The sequence below is a fragment of the Strix aluco genome, chromosome 11 (genome assembly GCF_031877795.1).
Source record: "Strix aluco isolate bStrAlu1 chromosome 11, bStrAlu1.hap1, whole genome shotgun sequence".
NCBI lineage: Eukaryota > Metazoa > Chordata > Aves > Strigiformes > Strigidae > Strix > Strix aluco.
Genome location: NC_133941.1, coordinates 20,979,575 through 21,001,943, shown reverse-complemented (window position 1 = coordinate 21,001,943; position 22,369 = coordinate 20,979,575). Strand labels below are relative to the sequence as shown.

The 22,369-nt window shown below is 35.7% G+C and overlaps 1 protein-coding gene across 8 annotated transcripts in view; it reads right to left on the bottom strand.

Annotated features, from left to right (window-relative positions):
* Nucleotides 1–10,733: 10,733 nt before the first annotated feature.
* ATP2B2 (ATPase plasma membrane Ca2+ transporting 2) overlaps nt 10,734–22,369 on the bottom strand; it is a 431,184-nt gene continuing 419,548 nt past the window's right edge. For 6 of the 8 annotated variants that reach the window (XM_074836607.1, XM_074836603.1, XM_074836604.1 and 3 more), the window contains one exon: nt 10,734–14,273. In XM_074836607.1, coding sequence (XP_074692708.1) covers nt 13,962–14,273 — 312 coding nt within the window. In that variant the 3' untranslated portion in view covers nt 10,734–13,961. The remainder of the gene's footprint in view (nt 14,274–22,369) is intronic. The other 2 variants (XM_074836605.1, XM_074836606.1) reach the window with 1 other exon arrangement.

Below are 22,369 nucleotides of genomic sequence, written 5' to 3'. Positions count from 1 at the left end.
CTATTTCTAATGGGAGCTGGGAGAGGTGCCTAACTTTTTTGAAGTAGGTCCGGTCTCATATTTTCTTAGCTGGGCAGAAACATTTCTATGTATTTCATTGATCCAAGGCATAAGGTAGACCTCCAAAGTTTATGCCCTAAATCTTAGCCTCCTAATGCTCTGGTGGATGGTCTTTCACTAACACAATAAAAGAGCGTCCAAGTGCTAGCTTACAATAGGAAGGATTCTTTCTTTTCAGTTTCCTTCAGTAGGAGTACTTCATTATGTTCCCTATTGTTCTAGAAATTGAAGTGATCCTGTTTACTAGCCAGCTGGCTAGAATTATCATTTAATCCATTTCTATGGTCAAGGAAATATACTTTACAGAGCTTATAGTGTTCAGTTTCCAAATTTTCCACAAACACATATTTTTGCTATTGATTCAAGTTCTGACACAATTTTGACAAACTCGTGGAACATTATTGACCTTGAAGCTCTCTGCTGATCATGATTCGTAAGTCACAGGCCAAGTAAATTGATCAGTTGTCAACTTGTCTTTCAAGTACTTATTATCTGGTTGACAGCCTCTCCTAGAAGTTTTCATCTCAACCATCTACAGCCAATCCATGTACTCACCACCTACACTGATGCTAGGCTTCTCAACGACATTTCAAGTCCCAGAACTAAATGTAGCTAATTCAGGCCCTTTTCTGGACGCACATTCCACTGCATTTTTAGAGCTTCGACCTTAAACTGTACGTTAGAAGCCCAATAATTCATTTACCTAAATTTTCACACACACTATATTACTAATGAGACAAATAAGTATCCTTTTGAGTTTTCCACTAGAAGGAAGCTGTATTGTCCCTCTATTTCCTTGTCACGATGGTTTCAGCAAACTATTCCACAGAGCAACCAGATTGCTTTTTTAAAGGTGTGAAATCAGCAGTGTAGCTGTTAAATGAAGCTTTGATGATCTGCATAACTAGTGGGTAGATTTGAAAGTCTGTGTTTAAAAATAGGATAAGAAAATACAATGAAAAGATGATCAGAAGAGAGCTAGTCTGTTTAAATGATTAGAAATGAATTTAGACCTGCTGGAGGGTATGCTATAACCCTCCTTTGAAAAAAGATCAGAAGAGTTCCTGCTCTGAGCTTACAGCTATATTTATATGATGAGTAGAAACATTGTGTCCTTGTACCTGGGACACAAAGTTCTAGATGTAGGAACTCAATTTACAGTCTCAAGTCCTGTACATTCTGCAAGCCAATAAAGAGTTCCCTATCTTGACACAGATCCTTTGCCTCAATAACTTGCAGCTTCACAAACTTCTTAGTTGATATGCCTTGTCATGCCTCGGAATGTTCTTCTGGCATTTGTCCTATGTGTTCACTGGGGGAATAATGGAATTCCCTCCTCTGGCATAGTGTTTGTGATGTGTATTATGCTTTTCTATGTCACCAGCAGATCAAGTGCTCCTGCAAAAGGTTGTGAATCACATACAGGAATTGCTGAATATGAAAAAGATTAGTCTTTCATCTCAGTGTAAAAATAGAATGTCTTGATGAACTTGTTTGTTCATCTTTCCTATCCTCAAGATGGATGATTTAATTAACTTCTGTGTAGAGAAGTATTAAGTATTATGCCTAAAGATTTAAAAATACATTACTCAGTCATTAGACTATTATCAACCTTTTCTGCAGGCATATTTATGTCAAATGGAAAAGAAGAATCCCGAGAAAGAAAAAAATTCAAGAAAATTTATATCACCATCTACATTGCTATTGAGCATGGTTCATTTTGGGTTTTTTTAAACAAACAAACAACCCCCCCAAAAACTCCTGAATAGGTACATAATCTAACGGTCTACTTTTTGGTTGTTTTATTTTGATAATCCAGCTGCCAAAAAGAAAATACCACCCACAGCAGTTTGTTTGTTTATTTGTTTAAAAAAAGCATCAAAAAATGAATAACAAAAAGCAGATAAAAAAAAAAGCAAGCAAAAGCAATTCTTAGAAACAGTTCGTCCTTTTGATCAGAATAACAACATATAAGGGACTGCTTCAAAGCTCAGCAGTATTCTGGGAATTATTGAAGTTTGAAGAGAGAGTGTTTCAAGCGATAATCTGCTATTTTCATGGTGGTGGTGGACTGCACAAAATGATGTTAATGAGATTCAGTTCTAATGTCACGTCTTTTATAGCTGCATTTTAATCTATGCTGAGGGCATCCAGAATGGGTAAATGAACACAATTTCTATAAAAATTCATTTCAAGTTGAAGTTTAAATAATTTGTAAATTATTCATTCTCCATACAAAAGTGCTGATGTGGTGGAAGTAACTGTTATGTGTAATGCCTTCATTAAACCTGCAGAGGAATAGACAGAAATATTTGCACTTTAGTGACACTATGCAGTAGTGTTGTGCAATAGGGGCTGTAGGACCTGTGGAGAATTTAAGCCCTGATGATTTTACACTCTTGCCCTCTATAACACGTTCTTCAAATCTGGGTTGTATCAACTGCATTTTCAACTCAATTTGAGAGTATTTCTTAGAGCATGGACCATTAACATCATGGAGCATGCCCTCTCCCCCACTGGTGCCACTATCAGAGGATTGCATCTGCATCCTGAGTATGGGGGATCATTACAGTTGTTATCACATGCATTACCATAGTCCCTAGATCCTGGAGCGTTTGGGCTGTGTTACGCTGTACAATACTTAAAAGCAGCTTACGAGTTTTAAACTTACATCACTCAGGCATTGTTCTTCCAGCGGAGCGTAATTTTTTTCACCTACGATTCTCAAATACAAAGCACAACCTTTTTATAACATTAGGAACTAATGCAATCCAAATTTTGAGAGAAGAAGTTTCTAAAAGATCCTGCTCTAATTGATATTCTGTCCAGTGTCCCTTCTGTCATCCCTCTGTGGCAACTGTTTCTCTGTATAGATGTGTTATGAAGGTTAATGGATATTGTACAAATCTGACAGGTTTACAAACCCTTGTGCATGTACAGTATCAGTTTTTTCAATCACAAACCTCTGAAGGTTTGTCAGAGATTGTAGGGACTCAAATCAGCATAGTTTTTGGAAATGTAACATCTGATATTTATTTTTTCACCTTTCCATATCAAAAAGCACATCTGTGTACTCTGACTGGAAATTAGCTAATTTTTATTCAAAAACCTGTTCCTGACATTTCTTTATGTCTGAAACCAGGACATAATCTTGTGGCAACAATTCACTGCATTGTTATAGTGTTAGCTCAGCCTTTAATGCCACAAGGAGCACATAAAAATGAGTTGCATGCTTTCTTAATTTCAGTATTATAATCTGAAGAATTGGTTGAAAAAAAAACTAACACAGAAGTTACTCCAATAAATAGAATATGACTTGATAGATTGAAATTGAAAATTATCATGGCAAAGGAAAATGGAGATCCACTATGTAAGAGGAGGTTCCAGAAAAAAAAACAAAAAAACAACAAAACACAAACAAAAAAGTCTCCCTTAAAGCTAAACCAATACATTACTGTCCTTTCTCTGCATGATTTTAAAATATTTAACATCAATACTGAACACACTACTGTTTGCATCATCATTAAGCACAAGAATGAGCAGTAAAAGAGTGTGATGGAGTTCAGTTTTTCAATGAATTGTAAGATGTATCAGAAGGATCTTTAAAATCTGACTGTTTTCCAGCATAGATAATTCCTATCTTAATCCTGTCTGCCTATTTAGACAGCAATACATCACAACATTATTTTATGCCTTGCTTATAATCAAGGATTGTTTTTAAACACAGAACATGGCTTCTCACCCTGAGATACTCCGTGCTTCCACATCAGTGAAAATAGCCTGAAAAGCAAACAACTGCAAAATTAAAGTACAAGTCCATAGTTCTCCTGCACCCTTAACTGGCCTTGTCTGTCAACCAACATATAAAAAGCACCGATAGCTGATGATAGCACTAATGAGAAAGTTTATGCTTGGGTGAGCTCATGGCTGGGAAGAAATGGGTACTGAAATAGGTATCTGTGGTCTATCAGCTGAAACGTGCAATAAAGAGTAATAGTAACTATGAGATATTGAAAGCTAGAGAACAATGTATTAAAATGCAGAACACTGTAATTTTTCATTATTTATAGAAATTATTTCACTTATAGGTCTCTGAGTGTGATTTCAAAACACAACAGATTAGAACAGAAGTGAGAAGCAATGACAATGCATAGAATCATAGTCCAAGGAATTGAAATAATTTTTGTGGATCCAGACTAGTAGGTTGTAAATGCCCCTAATTGCCATTAAAGGTAATCATGATTTTGAAATGAGAGAATAAAAGCAGAATTTCCTTAGTGGAGCTTTGCTGTACTATTCTGACCCATAAAAGCCCAAATCTTACCAGGAAGTTTCTGAAAGTCTCTAATGGCAAGCAGCAGAATGAGAGACAAACAAAAGAGCAAGAATATGATAGACTATAAACCAAAGTGGCGGTGGGGTGGGGGGAGTGCCTCTAGATGCAGTAGGCAACACTTATAACCTCACCAGGAACACCACATTAGTCTCTTCCAAACTTGCTTAGTAACACACCGCAGGTTGAAATAACCTTGAAGGACATAATATTTGGACAGAAGTGAATTACTCCACTGAGCCTTTCAGGTAAATAAAGTGTACACTCTCCTTTACCACATTTGCAACTCAAGAACTTTACCTTGTCAGCAACCCAGTGCACAGCTGTTTAAGCTGCAGTTTGTCCCATAACACCATCACACAGCAGAATTTTTGTCCCCTTATGCCCTATGAAGTATTCCCCTCTGTTAATGCACTTGTTTGCTATTACTTCAACTCCAGTAGCTCACACACCTGCAACTACTACACCTATTCAAGCTGACCTGCAATTTTTGGTGGCTTTCATACTCATTGTATCTGCAAGTTAGATAAATCTACAATAGTAGTAGAAATAATATAGCTCAGAGGTTTGGTTTTAATAATTGCTTAGATACATTATACTTTCTGGATACCTAGTACTTCCGCAGAATAGGACATTAAAACTTCCTTTTTGCACCTGCTGGTTTTGTTGGTTTGCAAATGCCAACAGTCCCTCTCATCACAAGATTTCAAACACATACTTTTTGGCTTAGCCTGTAATTAAGGTTCAGCCACTTAAGTCTTGGAAAAGTTTCTAAAAGGTGTTTGTTACATTTTTCTTTAAGAAAAAATGAACCTTTTTCCTGTATTGAAATTATCTTGATCAGTGTTTGAGCTTTAGTGGCTTTGAAATAACACAGGACTCTTTGAGAACACCATTGTTTAACTGAGAGGAAAAAATTGTTTTTCAATTTTGCAAGCTTATAATCATAGTAAAACTGTATGTGTTGTAAGGGAGGACAAGTGCAGGAGTTTCATTCTTAGTTTGGTATGACTGCTTGCAAATAGTATTGAAATTATAAACTCTGTGAAGATGTTATTAAAAAAGGCTCCTCAGATATAATAAAGGGCAAGAGACCTATCTTTTAAGGAAAATTAATTTTCAAATAAAGCATACAGAGTTTTGATTTTTTAATTTTAAGCAAATTTGAATATTATTTTAGGAATTTTGTAACTATTTACTAAAATTATCTTGATAGAAATTTTCTCAAAGTGTTCGTCGTCTGACATTTTCAAAGCTCATTTTCATCGGGCCATAGCAATGAGAACAAATGGAGAGCACTATACTGGCTTTTCTGCCATTCTGACATGATTTAGTTGCAGCCTCAGGAACAAACACAGTATTTTGTTAAAGCTGCTACCATGGTAAAAGCAGGATTTCTTCCCCTCTCCTTTGTGATAATGGCTGCAAAGTCTCAGAATAAAAAGTAGGTATTTTCTGAGCCCAGGATAATTTGATGACTAATTGTTATTTTCTAAAACCAAGCTCAATTTGTTTCTAGTTTGAGAACATTTTTTGAATGATGTTTTGAATCATGTTTTGTGGAACTAATTTATATGGAGAGATTATTCAGTATGAGGTTTAACTACCTGAGTTCCCAGCCAAATCTCAGATTGCTGGGGAACCTGAAGAATGTTTATAAAGATGTAGTTTGTACAACACAGCATGTGCATTACATGAACTACTGAACAAAGGAATCTCAAATTGTAACTACAGTTTCTTCCCATTTCAGGATTCAAGTATGCAGCTGAACAGTTAAGTATGGTGAGATTGCCAGGGTTCTCCATTGATAAGGAATGTAAACCTTAAGCAAACATTTTATTGACTATAACCAGGCTGCAAAGTACTCCTTGGATGTGAGGTAATTCAAAGTTGTATCAGAAGAGTTGTATCAGCTATTACTTTCAGTGTCTGGTGTTCGGAGGGATGGCAGATTTCCACTCTGCTGTACTAGCTCACTATTAGCATAAGGATGCTCTGCCAGTGGCGTATCATAGATCAGCCTGCAAATTTTCAGGAACAAAATGTACTGGCAGCATCAGACAGGGAGGAACACTGAGGAGACAAAAATGCTTTGTCATTATTAGGTAATGCTTCTAGCCTTAAACATGAAAATGAAAAGAAAGGCAACTGAATCATCCCTACAGCATACTCAAGCAATGCGTTTCTTCTCTGTGTTTTCTCATACAGTGAAAATACAATTTATATCCAGGAGTCATGGGATATAGGAGGCTATTGACATTAATACAAAGAAACAGGTAAAAAGACATATTTCACTAAGACAATTTTTATCACCTCAGGCTTATAAGTAAAAGCACAGAAAATGCAATAGAAAAATACTGCAAATATCCAAATCCCTCACAAGCGGAGAAAATAGGATAATAAACCCAACTAGACGTTATTTTAATTCTTGCTGATAGATTAAACCCCACCAAAAAGGTACATATGTAATCAGAAATGGCTCCCCTAGGTACAGCCAGTATTGTATATCCTACAGCTCTGTAAAGAGGTCAGTCTTCCCAGCTTTGCTTGTACTTCCAGCAAGAATGTCCGTTAATGTGCAGCGTGATGGTATTTTGTCAGATGTAAGCATCTGCCTGGCAGAAAAATCATCTTGCTTTACAGCAGCCACTGAGCAGATGCTAGCGACACCGCATTTTTGCTTCTGAAACCGTAATTCTCTATGATAGGCTTGATACCTTAGTGGTAATACAGAAAGACAGTCACAAGCACTGAATCCTCTGTCTTTGGGGGATGGGGAGCTCTAGAGGTGTCTGTTCAATTCCATTTGTTGTAGGCTTGGTAGAACAGTCATTTTAATCTGAAATAATTCTGCCCTGATTCTCTGATCAGTTGCTGCTGCTGCTTCTCTGCCCCAGCACTAGCTCCCACCAAATCACATATGGTGAGACCAGTCATGGAACTGGCTAGAAAACAACTGAAAGTATCCAGCAACGATAATAATAGAAAAAAAAAAAAAAAAAAAGTAGATAAACAGTCTGTTCCAGACCATGTAACTACAAAAACACTAGTGCTGGCAATAAGAGAGTGCATGATGGTTTTTGATGGAATAGCAAGTTTATCATAGGTAGCTACGTGATAGTGTTGAGCGTTTGGCATGTTTGTGACAGAAAACATTGTTTGATTCAGTTACTTCCCAAACACAAAGCACTATTTATGTACACAACGACAGGTAGCCACATTCTAGAACTCCTGTAATCTTTGTCTTTTATAAAAGAATTCCAAACAATTATAATTAATGATACCTATGCAAAGTAAGCATAAGACAGCTTCCCTAGTTGCCATGCTTTGATGAGAAAGTATTGGTAACTTATTCATGTAATTTGCCATCAAATAACGTTTATCTTTTTCTCTTTAACCTTTTTAGAGAAATCATTTTAAATGCCTCCCACAAAACTTGAAGCTGAAATAATTTGAAATAACTCACTGATGAAAGCACTAGGAGGCTTTACAAATACATATTGGGTCATCTTAAACAGATGTCATAAAAGTTCTGTAAAGTTTTTTAAGAAAGCTAGATAACTTATTTTTCTAATTTTCATGATCATAGACTACCTTGTAAAAACTAATTTCATTGGCCGTGCACCAATACTGCTTGTACCAGCCCAACTCCTAATGATTCTTAAACGCACACACACAAGGGGTAGAGGAAGGTGCTTTATGATTTGCTTGAAAAGTGAACAAATACACCACAGACAAAGTGAAGAACATGGTCTCCCAGATGCAAAGGTAATTAAAGTTTATTTGACTATATGGGAGAAAATGTAAATATTGCCTTTGATTTGTGTTTTTCAACTGCCTTGTTTAATAAGTTGTTTAGTCATACTTCTCTTCAGTTTCCACCAGGTTAGATCATATGCCTGTTAATACCTATTTGTAAAATAACCAAAATCAGACACCTCTCTGTCTTATTCAGTGCCTCTTGTATCAATGTGTTGCTAAACAAAACTGGGCATTACCTAAATGGATTTCATGTACTGATAAAATTAGAAATATGGATTTGTAGTTTATAATCCAGGGCAATTTACATGTGGACAATAGTCCTGATCTGGACCATGAATAAATTTTATTATGTACTTTTATTATTATATTATGTCAATGTCTCACACTGCTGCAGGAATACAAACATATATAGGAAATGTCTACTGCTTAGTTCTATGTCCTTCCTCAAAAGCAACTATAGTAATACCAACAGGAAGTTTGAAGTGTTGAACCCCACAAATTGCATCATTTATTTTCATATCACAGAATAATAGAAAAAAATTAAGTTGGAAGGGGATGCTGGAGATCATCAACTTCTGGTCAACCTTCTTGTCAGTCAGAGGGCAGGTCTGCGGTGACAGCTGAGTAAGAGTTTTGTAAATCAGTGTTTTCCAGCTAGCGGTCTAGTGCTCACTTTGGGAACCTTAGCCTACTCAGGAATTCGGATTGCAGCTGGAAAAGGCTGGTAGACACAGAATACTATTTGAGTATTTCTTGCATTAAAACTCAATGCCTAGATGAAGTCAAAATAAGCAATTGGGATTTCATTTCAGGATACAATGAACCTTCTCCCTGCTTTTCTTTTTTTGCCTCTCCTTCATCCACTATTTATGAACCATTTCGCCCATTCCATATCAGTACAAAATCTCATGACAAATACATATAGGCATTTAGCATATCATCAGCATACATGATCAGCACCTGATTTTTCTATCTAGGCCTGTATGACTACCCTCGTCGTCTTCTTAACAGTATATTTCATATGGACAAAAGAAGCAAAGCGAGAATAAAGCCTCGCATTCTTTGATTTCATTCTTGATTTTGAATCAAGGTATCAGTTTGCTGTGATGGACTAGTAACTTCTAATACTATGTGCCTTTCTGAATCTTCAATTTGATGAAAAGAATAGGAAGTTAGTGTAACGGGGAATTTCATCCCTGCTATTTTTCTAAATTTATCGGTGTAACTCACATCCATGCAGTGCTAGGAAAGTATTTCACACACACTCTTGAAAAAGTACAACTCATAAAATAGATCTCTGAAGCTGACAGAAGCTTAACATATACACAGCGCTTAAAACGCACAGAACAGTCCCAGTCCTCTTCCTTACTAACACCTCAACACACGCCTAATTTTTTGCAGAGATGAAGAGTCCTGCCAAAATCACTTGGACTAAGGCTGCAAACAAAGTTATGTGTGTAGGAAGGAGGTAAATGAGTGACAAAGAATTAAAAGTATTTTCAGATTGTTACCTAGATCGAGCTCACAATATCAAAGCAGAAAGCAGTTTAATTCCAAAGTAGTTGTAAAGCTCAACTAATCCAAGAAATCTGCTAACTGACAACTGTTTTCTGTAAGGTTTTTATTGAATTTACTGTGTTGAATATGTTTTTATTTCTTAGTAACTTTTCTCCTATTGTAGTTTTGGCCGCCATCAAATATTTCTTGTCATAAATAATTTGTGAGTAAAAGCTTGAAATCTAGAGAAGACAGTAAAATCTGTAACTGCAGAATTTTACCTTTAAAAATGTGATTATATGATAGTTACTCACCTCACACCTTGTGTGCGAAGTTCAACCCAGTATGTCTGTTCGACCAACTTCTAAACCTTGCTGTTGCTAGTGCAATAACGCTGTATGATCACAGGCTGTATTGCAGTTTATGGAACAACTGCATTAGTCTAAGCTGAAGAAAAAAAGGGACTTCTGGACCAAGGGTCTGAGCACCAGAATGGGAATTCCCTCATTTTTCTCTGGTACTGCATATGCACAATTTTTAAGGTCTTAAGTGGCAGGACATGAGTCCTGGACTGAACTCTCCAGTTCTAGAAAGTTTCAGTGATCATTTTTCCGATCATGACAGAGGAAAAAAGAGATGAAAAAACATACATAAATGGAGGGATGTGTCACATGGGCCAAAGTGATAGGAAAACAGACTTCAATGGCTGTTGTCTTAGGACCAAGATTAAACTAATTGTTTCATATGCAAATTCACAGGGGCTTCATCCTTTTTACGTATTCTGTACCTAGTAATTTCAGCTGACTTCACTGCAGCATTCACATCAGCCATTCCCACCACCATGCACCACCACAGCATGGACCAAGTTAATCTTTCTAGGCGTTACACTGACCCCGAGTCAGACAGGAATTAAAAGCGCTCTGTGCTGACTCACTGCCAGGACCACTGCCTGGTGAGCTGGCTTCTGACTGCCAATCCAGAAGATTTACATACACCTTTACATTAAAATATCCCAGTGGGAATCCAGAGCTAGATCTAATGACTTCAGGTGAAAATAAAGAAAGCTGTTACGTTCAGACCATTATTGTTCATGCTGCTTTGTGAATTTATTTCTTTAAATTTTCCACTTGTGCTCCTGCCAAGAGAGATCTATTAGACAGAAAGCAGCAAGAGTAAAACTTTATCATTTTGTTTCAAACTATAAAATAATTTACATCACATATTTTACTTACTTTTGTCTTTTTTTTTTTTTTTTTGAAACCACAAACATTCCAGCATCACACTGTAGGAATAAGAATAACAATAGAAAGCATAACCTTTTGCATAGTATTAAATGAACAGACAGAGTAAGTTCTTTATTTACAATTATTGTCTAGATAAAAAAATTCATAAAAACAGATGAATGAACATATATTAATAACCCCTAGTGGGATGGATTGCCAATGTACCACTGTATTGTTGTCCACAAATCTCATGCTGCTAAGTACAGTACGTAGAGAGCGAGCATTTATATATTGCAGGGAATTTTAACAAACTGATCATTTTGGTTTTTGATCCATTGTTCCCATCACAGAGAGGTCAAGCAATAAAAGAAAGGAATTGTGATGCACGACTTGTAGTTGAAAGGTCATTAGCTATTCTGCTTTAAAAAAAAAAAAAAAGTCTATCATATACATAAAGCACAGTCTCTGCTCACAAAAGCCCAAGTTTTCTATGCATCTCAGTTTATATGTTTTACTATATATACACAGAATGCAGTGTTCATTTTCTTAACAGTTTTCAAGTCTGCAAATGGTACCTTAGGGAGGGGTACTCCTACAGGAAAGTTTTTAAAAAAATGAAACCAAGAAAAAAATATGAAGAGTGCTTGAAAATAAAAAGGCAAACAGTCAGTGTTAAGATGCTGAAAATAAATTGTTCCAGTATTAATAGCTTCTGTAGATGTTCAAGTCCAAAGCTAGAGGCTTCCCTGTAAATAGATAACACTTTTTGTCTTCTGAATATGATATCCCAAATAGGCCATAGAAACCCAATACATGTTATACAAAGGTTAATCACCGTATTTACAAAGCAAAGAACAATCCTGACTGAGTTTCAATCACTTTGTTGCTAGGAGTTAGCTAAAATAATTATGTTTTCATGCTAGCTTTTTACTGTTAAGAAACAGGTCGCTATTTGTTGAAAAGAGAGTTGTATATGCCTTCAAAGACCTGTTCTGTTGTTCAGTGAAAAGTTTGGATCAGATAGTGAACTAAGACTTTAAGCCAAAAACATTCAAGCTTCTACACAAAAGTCCGGAAGCTGGCAATTCAAGCTGATTAGAGCTTTACCTGGCTGAATAGTCTTGATGCACCCTGAAAACATTTTAGTCAGTTCAGTCTGCAGTTTGGCCATGAGTCTAATCTTGTTTTGGAGAGTTCTGGCTTGGTTTAGTTCTTGTGACTGCAGAGATGCACCGCTTTATGAGCCAACTTTAAGACAACCAGTAATACCTTAACAAATCAATTTATCAAGCTAGTTTGAGAGTGTTTTTCAACACATCTGGCATAATCAATTGTGTAATTCAAAATGTCTTTTGCACTGTACAATTATGGAAAAGATCATATGCTGAAAAGTCTCCAAGCAAACTTTATATTAAATACAAAAATTATTTATGAAAAATCTGTGATCCACAAAGTGCTTAGCATTCAAGTGGTTGACAAAGCAATTATATAAGCTCATAAATTTTAAGTTATCAGGGCTGTTACCATCTTGAAAAATATTTTTCACCCTCCATACTGCAGGTTTTCAAAATAGCTTTCTTTGTAGAAAGCTCAAGGTAAAATAACGTATTACTGTGTTACAGTATACCTTGTGACTACAGGAAGACAAGCTTGGTTAAAAAAAAAAAAAATCACACAAAGCACATCTCAATATACAATGAATAGTTTCATTCAGACCTAATAGTGCAGAAATTATATTTTTCTTTAAAAAAAAAAAAAATCAAAGCAACAACCTACAGTGATTTTCATCCAAAATGCCAACAGCCCATACTTTGCAAGTAATAAGGAAATAAATGCCTAAATTACTAACTGAAAAGGATTAACACAATATATCACAATATTTTAACATTAGTTTTATCTCCATATAGACAAACCAAATATAACTTATTTTAAATTATATTTATAAACTCAACTCAGTTTCATATAATATGTCTCTAAAAATATTTTTGGAAGCCATTGCCATATGTTTAAAGAATGAAATAGCCTCCATTATTGTATGTTGCACCAAAACAAGTTCAAGCAGATTATCAGAGAGAAAAAAAAAAGAGAGAACCTGATCGTTTTGATTTTTATTTGAAACAAAGGAAGCCTGTTTTACCTCCCTGTATATAGGATCACAATGCTACATCCAATGTGTTATATTTTGGCTTCTTTTGTTATTTACTAGCAGTATCTACATTATTTAACAAAAAAAAAAAAAAATCAGGCAGAAATCAGAACACGGTTGTAATAAAATATCCAGGGTGCGATATTACAGACGTTTTCAATGAGCTGAGCTGAGCCATTTTTATACTACTTCGGCAGGAAGTGCTTTCTTAACCCTACAAATAGTTAAGGATATTATCTACAGGTTTGTAAACAAATTACATTCTTTTTTAGGACATAAATAAGTTAAAATAGTCAGAGCAATTTGAGCAGAAACAAGGCAACATGCCAACAAAGAAACTTTATATATATATAACTATATATATATAGATAGATATATACATATATATAATTAATTATGTATATACTTATATGTATATATCTCTATATATAGTCTCATAAATGTTTAAGTTCCTCTGTCCAACTGGTGCAAATCTACTGTGCAAGTTAAGCTTTGCAACTTCAAAAAAGTTATTTAAATTAATCTATACAATTGAGTCCATGCCACACAAGCATTTCAAAAAACTCACAGACCAGTGAATTGGATAAATAGCCTCAGAAAGAAGTCCTCTGCAGTTCCTGCTTAAGGAGGAAAAAAAAAAGGAAATAAAAAGAAACAAAAAGAGAGAAAGAAGGGCCAGAAGTGTACAGTACATTCATGCAGGATTTTTTTTTGTTTTTGTTTTTCTGAAAGGGAACAAGGGGGGGGTATGTAAATCAGCCATTCATTCTTTCCCCAAAACCATTGTGATCAACGATTCATTCACTTGTCTCAGAGTGAATAAGAGTTCAAACAGCTTTTCAGCCAGCAATGTTTTTAATATATATATTTATATATTTCGGTTGCTGTGGGGTTTTTTATTTTATTTTTTTTTTAATTTTTTTTGCAGTGACCTTTTCAGCTAAAGTGATGTCTCCAGGCTATGTATTGGGCTTCCTGGACTAGAAGAGGTAGCTGATTTACTTGTATCAGTTGTAAGATTTATTCCACTGTCGATAGCACTGTTGTTCTTGTTCAGCGAAGACGGTGGACTCGAGTTTTTCTTGAGAGCAGGATCTTCTTCTAGGTCTGTGTCATCAATGAGTGGGATGTGGGGCTGGGAATCTTCTATCCTAAATTCAGGATGAGTCATAAAGTTGTGAATAGAGGTTCTAGATTCTGGTTTTTCTAAACCTTCATAGAGAGAGCTACGGAATGCCTTCACGACGCGGATCTGGGGGGAAAAAAGGAAAGAGGTGTCAGAGGCAGCGCCGTCAAAGGGCAACACTGTTAGAGAATACTTTGTGAAAAATGTAGCATATGGTTAGGGCAGTGCAGGCAGCTGAAGTCCATAGTCTCTGGATGTTATATGCATAAACGAGTGGCTCAGTTATGTGCATTTTGAATATCTGTATCAACTGCAATATTAAAATAAATCAAGTTTAAAGCCATCAAAGAACTGATGGGAAGTACTGGTTAAAGAAAGCGAACATCCACTCGTGTGGTACATCCCTAGTAAAAGACAAGCCATGTTAATTGTAATGCAAATGTAAAACCATGCATGTTGATAGTTTTGCAGTGAGTAAGTAGGAAGGCTTTTTTAATTAAAAAAGTCTCTTTTGTATTGTTAAAAAACCATTACACATAACATATCACACTTCACAAACAGAAAAGCACAGAACACAGACACAGTTGGATGGGTACGTATGAGACACACACAGGAGCCAAGTGTAAAAATTATAAGTAATATCAATGTTTTTAAAGCAAAATCTAAATGAATGCAGCCAAGAGCACAAAAAGCCAAGCAGACAAAGTACTAAGCATAATCATGCTACCACAGGGAAAAAAAAAAAAAAAAAAAATTCACAGTTACCACATGAACAGAGATAACTTGCACACAACAACTACACTTGGAAGCCTGGATAATGTGAACATAGTATTCTTGAACCAACTTTTATTTTTCCTTCATGCATATGTGAGGTAAACACTCGAGTATAGACCCACTGTTCTAGCCATTTATCTTTTTAATATATAAAAAACATGTAATAAAATAATGTATTGATTGTTGGGTTGAATTGAATTACATTGTTAAACAGCAAGCTTTTTCAGTTTCTGAGTCTCAGTTGTAAAACTGTAAAGCTAAATGCTGAAAGCGACACAATTTATGCCATATATGCAGTCTTTAAACTAGGTCAGCTGACTTATGCCAGGGTCGATCTAATGTCATTAACTACCTGGCAGTAAGAACACGGGTGAAAATAAACTACCAGACTCAGCCCATTATAATGTCAGGGACAGTGCAAATTGCTTTCCCCATAGGAAATGGGAGGAGCAGACTGAGGAGCATTGCACAGTGGGGACACTGAGTCCTCTGGGTGGGCAAAGGGAGCGATGCTGTCTATATCCCAGAGACCTATCAGCTCTGAAAAGAAGTGAAGGTTTGTGCTGGTATACTGCTGAAAAAAACATAACTTTCTGGAAGAGGGTGGGGGGCAGAGAGGAAAAAACACAATGGCAAAACGTGATCTGTTGGCAAATGTTTTATGACTAAGTATGAATTCTATCCTTCTACTTCCATGTAGTCCATGAGTGAATTTTTAGCGTTTCTTGGAGGGGAGACCAAAACACAGGCAGAGGCAGAAAAGGTGCAAGCAGGCATTGTGAAAGCTTCTCCACACACATTTGAAATGGTTTGGTGGTTGGCATGTGTATCTTTTTACATGTAAATATGCTAGCAGGTTATTGGCTGGCCTAATATACCACCGATTTGTAAAGCTTTAATTCCTTTTTAAATTGGCAGACTGCATTTTAGTAATGGCATGGGGTCATAGTGTTACAGCTGTGGGATCTAACTGATTCTGTGCTTGGAGTTGTCCAAGTTGTACAGAATTTCAGCACACCTGAGAAAGAGGCTGACTTGTATTCTGATCTCTTTGACCTTTGTCCTTGTTTATGTTCTCTAAATTTGGATATTCATCATCTTTCAAAAATTGTAGAAGTCATGCCATCTTCAGATAAATGGCATCTGCCCAGTCCAAATACTCTCCCTTTTCTTTATACATACATTTGGTAACAGCAGGCACAGTACAAAAAGTAGTTCATGTGACTGCTTATGCTCAAAATAAGAGGATTGGAGTGGTACAGAACAGCCTGTCCGGCTCTCAGGAGATTTTAGGAGGTTGGCAGAGGTGCAAGACAAAAGAATGATAAGAATTTTACATACTACCATCATATAATGTACCTAACACCACTCTGACAGAGCACCTAGAACTATAAACCACGATTTTACGAGAGTTGTGCTGTGCTATGGGATGGTTCTGTACAGTGAACAGACCGCGATAAGAGATTTCATTTGCATTACTACAGATAGGATTTGAACTCATGGAGCAGAGGTGACATACTAATTCCCTCATTATCTGTGCCTTTCTATCTTGTATTTTAAAGTGCAAACTAATTAGTCTAAACAATGAAAAAAAAAGTATGCTTTTTCAAGGCAATGTTAAAAACATGTTACTATATTGTCCTATTTTAAATCAGGAAAACTTTTTGTAATATGCTTACTGTATAGTATGGGCTGCTAGGGTGACATTTTCTGCAAAGCTACCTATTAATTCTGCTATCTAAATAAAAACAGCAGTCATCTCATTCAGTTGCAGCTGTTTGCTATATCTTATCAACAGAAGAATTTCATTCTCAAATACAGCCACTTCTGATTGCATAGATTTAGGTTTTATTTGCCAGCTGGATTCTTTTTAATAAAGGTAAAGTTTTCCTTAATTAAAAAGGTTTGCAATTTGATATCATGCTTGATCCAGCAGAATCCAATGAAAGTAAAGCTTTTCTTCAAGTCACACAAACTCTATGGGTTAGCAAGGGAGGAACTGATTTCAGTTTATGAGGTTCCAAGTTCCATAGTAGGGAAAGCATCTATATTGCATTTAATACCTACATTTGGCATCTAATTTGCATTTAATACCAAGCTTTTAGTCAATCTCGCTGGCTGACTAACATCTTACACAGCTGAGGGAAAACTATAGATTTAGGTTGTATTTGAAAGCCAGTTATGAAAGCCTGCCTGCCATGACCTGAATTTGGTACTTTGCAGTGACTGCTTGGACTAACCATCTACTGAAAGAAACCACTACGCTAACATCTGTTGCTTAGATGTGTTTACACAACAATCTGAAAATATAATTGCAGAATGTGCAATCAGCCAGCAGTCACATCACTTCGTGTGAAGATCTGTGAAAAAGTTTTGGCATGGACTGTTCAAGTCTTGCAGGAACATTTAGATGTTACTAGAACAGCTTCTACTTGCTCACGATGATTTTTACTGGAAATACTAGCTCGGAACTAGTTCAGATCTGCTGATACCTAAAGTAGTTTATCTTCTGAATGCAATGGTAATGTAAGGGCCAAACTTGGGCAAATTCCTAAAGCTGAGAATACATAAAGTTAGCTTTCTTCTAAGTTTTCTTCACTAAGGAGCTGTAGTAAACTACCACCTTTTCTTAAAATTTCTCTACAGTTTCAGAGATGTATGTATGTTTTCCAATAATTTTTCACTTAAGGAGAAACTCCCTCCCCAACTTTAAACTTTGCATATTTAGCTTGGCATCTAGAAGAAAGCATTTATTATTTTTTTTACTGTCACACCTCATTCAGTGACAGAATTTCTGCATTACAGTATAATTCAAAATTTTGTTCATGGTCTGTCCCACAATGTACTAAATTATTGCTTACAGGAACAAAACCCGCTTTTTTCATTATGTTAGTGGAAACAAAGGTAGAGGGCTTGTTGGATACAAAGGTGGTGTTTTAATTTCTATATAACAATACTGTCATATTTAAGCTAAGAACTGAAAAATATTATTTACTCAGAGTTATATGGCCCAACAGCAACAAATTCTTTTAATACATGCTTAAGTTCAAGATTTAAAGTAATATCTGGTGTAAAAATGTTTAGGGGCTCTGCTGAAACAAAGCTCACATTCCTTTTTTGAAGATAAATTAAAGCAGATGAACATTGTATAATGTTGTTATGGTTGTACAGCATGTAAAAGCAGGGACATACCCATGATGGATAGAACCTAGGAAGTGTTGGTTTATTATGAACTATGTAGAGTTCATGTAATGGTATTTTTTTATGATACTGACAATGCCAAGGGAAGACAAACAGTGTGATACAGCTCCCTTTTCTCACAGTAATGGAGACAACAGAAAAAAATGAACTGCTTTTAAACAAAAGACTGTGGGGACAACACTTCAGGACATTTTTGACATTGCTATAAGTTTCCACTTCTTTCTTCTCTGTAGCTGTAACAGAAAAAACTCTTCAGTTCCATCCCACCTTGAAAGTTAGATTTATTATACTGCATCAGGCAAGAAAAATAAAAGAAATAGAATTTTAGATACTATGATTTTTTTCCCATCAGAAGAGAAAGATGTTCAGAATCTCACTCCTAAGTACAACAATCTAGGCAAAATACAAAAGGCCCGTTAAGCATTAACATTTGTATTATGGTTGGTAGTGTGTGGGCTTATACTCGAATGTTTACCTGGCTTCATATAAGCCAAGTATCTTAAGTTTGGTTCACATTCATTTCAGGCTCAAGGTTAAAGACTCACAACCTCTTTTTATTTCACTCTCTCCTGCTGAACCCTTTTGTCCAATGTTCTCTAGCCCTCTGGGAAAACAAACACATTTAATATTCAGACAGTAGAGAGTAGGGCACTGCAGAAGCAAATAAATTCAATACTGAAAGATCAGTAAGGTGATTAGTATAAAATTGTAAACAAGAGGTCAATTTTGCAAAGAGATGCCAACTCCTATGTGTAACTGATACTATTCTATATTAAGACTATATCTGTACAAAAGTAAATGAGTTTGGTCTAGTTCTATTGCATATGTAAAGCTTTGAAATAGAAGGCTTATCTTCAGTATATTTGGTTTTGTTTATTTTTGAATCCTCCCTGTCTTAGGTGAGTAAAATCAGATTAGGTATCCACAGGAGGAGATACTGCATGTATTAGTCACCTGTAAACATTGTGGCTAGTATGTTCTGGACTGTATTGAGCAAATTCAAAGATTAAAAAACCAATAAATTTTAGAAAAATTAGTAGTTTCTAGGTTTCTGCTTTAATGAGTGAAACAGAGGCATGTTATCTGTGCTACTCTCTCCACATAAATATGCAGTAAATCCAGTGAGTGCTGCTGCAAAGTCAAACCACATGCAGCAACAGGGAAATAGAATACCTATATATTCTATGAAACCCTCAGGCCTGATTCTCATTTCACAAAAGGTTCACGTGGCTATTATTTCACTGAATTTTAGCGCATGAGATCAAAACCATATGCAGGGCTTCCACTTTTACATAGCGTGTCTCTTTTACTATAGGATTGTTGCAAAATTATGGAGTCTGACATTTTTGTATCAGATTTGGCAGATTATACAACCCTTTGAAATAATCTATCTCTGCGTTAGGAGTCTAAACCTTCTTGCCATGCCATATCTCCAGTTGAGGACTTGGGTTTACATCCAGACTTTAAACATGGTTAGTTTCCCTACAGGGATGATAGACAGAAGTTGATTTTGGTCTTGCATATCCCAGCAGGATTGTGAAATCTTGGTTATAAGCAGTGGGAACTTCTAAGCTTTAGCATGGTATCTCTGTCTCTAGTTTAATGATGTTCTCAAATGGTGCAACTTTTATGAGCATCATTTTAGATGTGGACTCAAAATTAAGTTCTGCTTGTTCCATTTCCTCATGGGATAGTTATACCATGTTGCCACAGAAAGCACCTCACATTTTCACTAAGGCTGGAATGCCCACTGGACTTGGTCTGTAATCTGAATACAGATCAATATTGGACAGTAATTGTTGCCTTAACATTTATTAAAATAGAAGATTTTTTTTAAAAAATATATTTGTTCCCATCTTTCTTCATGAGAAAACTTGATCCAAACTTAAGATTTTATCTTAAGTTTTTATCTTATGTTTTAGTTGTAAAGTCCATCTAGCTGATTACATTCATAGGAAACTAAGTATGTAAGAAATACAGAAAAGCAAAAGCTGCTGGAACTATAAATAATTTTTCTTGATACGAAAGAATCTGGTTTTCATACACAGCAGATTACAAATCGCTAAAATAAGCTGTCTCTTTACAATTATCTATTACTAAATGGACTGTAATACACCCTAGAATTAAGCTTGCTGAATGTCTTACGTTAGTTTGACACAATTTTCAGATGCTTATGCCACTCCGAGGCAAATGTTGCATGCGTAAAGCCTCTGCCTATAAATGACAGTTTCTTGGCAAGTCTGATAAATCTCAACTATTTTTTACTTAAAGCGATAATGAAAACAGTTGTCTCTCCATGAAAGTTAGCCCCACTTTTGAAGATTCTAGCCCCCTTGAAAAAGTGAACCAGAGCAAAAACTCAGCCTTAAGGGTGCTATGCTCTTCTTTTGCTTGAAAACACTTTTTAAAAAACAAACAAACAAACAAACCACCCCAAAACCTTCAGAGATCTGTATGATGGACAAATACTTCTGAGAATATTTTTTGATAGTTTAGTAAGATTTTAATTGGCTGCTATAAAATTCGGAGTCATCACTCTGTATTTTTTCCTGTGTCATCCTTACAAGTGACTTGTTTGAGGCCACTGTTGCTGGCGTTAATATAATAAAAAGTTGTGATTCCATGAAACATTCACTTCTAAAAATTTCGGGCAAAAATGACAGACCTCAACAGAACACAGAAAAAGGAACTTGCAAATACAGAAACTACAGCAGATTCATGATCTGGGAGGTTGCCTTTTGGTGGGGTTTGGTTTTGTTTGTTTGTTGTTCCCCCAATGTTTCCTATACTTAACAGTATTTTTTAATTATAACCTTTTATGACAGAAAGGAGGGGTTTTTTGTAAAGGACCTGCAGTTTCTGGCTGCTTTCACTCAGGAACAGTATTAACTATATATGAGAATGAGAGGAAAGAGGAAGAGCAAGTACAAAGGAATATTAAATGTGCATCTTTCTTGGAAGATTTGAAACCATGTTCTTTTGAAGGGGTTAGATACTGATAATATAAACAACAACTGAGAACCAGATATAAACAGTTTAGGATAAAGAATAACTTGTTTACTTTGTGTACAGTTAGATCTACTCATCCTCCACCTAATTAAGCAATGTAGTAGCAAAGGCTTTAAACCTGAGAACTTGGCCAACACCACACTGCCTTATTTTTCCCAAGTTTTCATTTTCTGTAGCTTAAATGTGTGCATATTATATATGTGTGCAAATTTAGTCTGCATCTAAATAAATTTTCTACTTTTATCAGAGTATATACAATGTGAGGTTTTAATTTTGGAAATTTTCACTATGCTATTTAAAGCTGTGACATTTTTCAAAAGCAGTGAGAGACTTACAATATGGACCTCACTGTTATCAGTTAATGCTGACACCCAGAAATGCATGATTTGTTATTGGCAAAAACACCGTGACAGCTAACAAGTATCAGCATACTTTAGTACATAGTAAATATTCCTTTGTATAAATTGTTTTCAATTAAGGTATTCTACAACCCTATGAAAGACTTGAATGTGCCATATTTATGAATAGTTGAAAATTTCAGGTAATAACTTGCTAATCTGTTTCATAAACTACTGTAGATGTGGCTGCATTTGACAGGCAGATTTCATTTTAAGCATGCACCAACCTTTGAATCAAACGTTAATCTGCCCAAAAATACTAGGAAAAAATACATTTTTTTAAAATTCCAAAATGTTATTCTAAATCTGCAGAAGAAATCTCACAGATTGGTGAGGGGTCACAATGAACTATATATTAAAAAGCCATACAATTAGCAAAGAACTGCATACATGCTCTGTTAAATTAAACTTACATATTCTTATTGATAGAGCATCATGTGACTCTTGTATTAAGTACTGATATCAGAACATTTTGGGCACCCAAAATGACACCTGAAATATCCTGATTGTTGCAACATGGTGAGTGCCATTTCTCTGAAACCCTCCTGACAGAATCTCATATTGGGCTCTTTAAAGTATTAGACCTTTTTGTCTTCGCTATATCTTTAACGTTTTCCCTTGATACTTCCCATAATATATCTACATATGCGATATTTTTAAGATTCCTGAAGAGACATAAAGGCTTCAAAATCAGAGGTAGAGTTATCACATTACTCCCTTCCTCCCCATAGGAAGAAGGCAATGATTTAGGGTTTCATTCATTCTGAGCAGCTAAGAGGAAAGAAGTCAGTCCTGTCCCACCACATACATTTTAAGCAAGGAGCTGAAAAGTAGACCTAG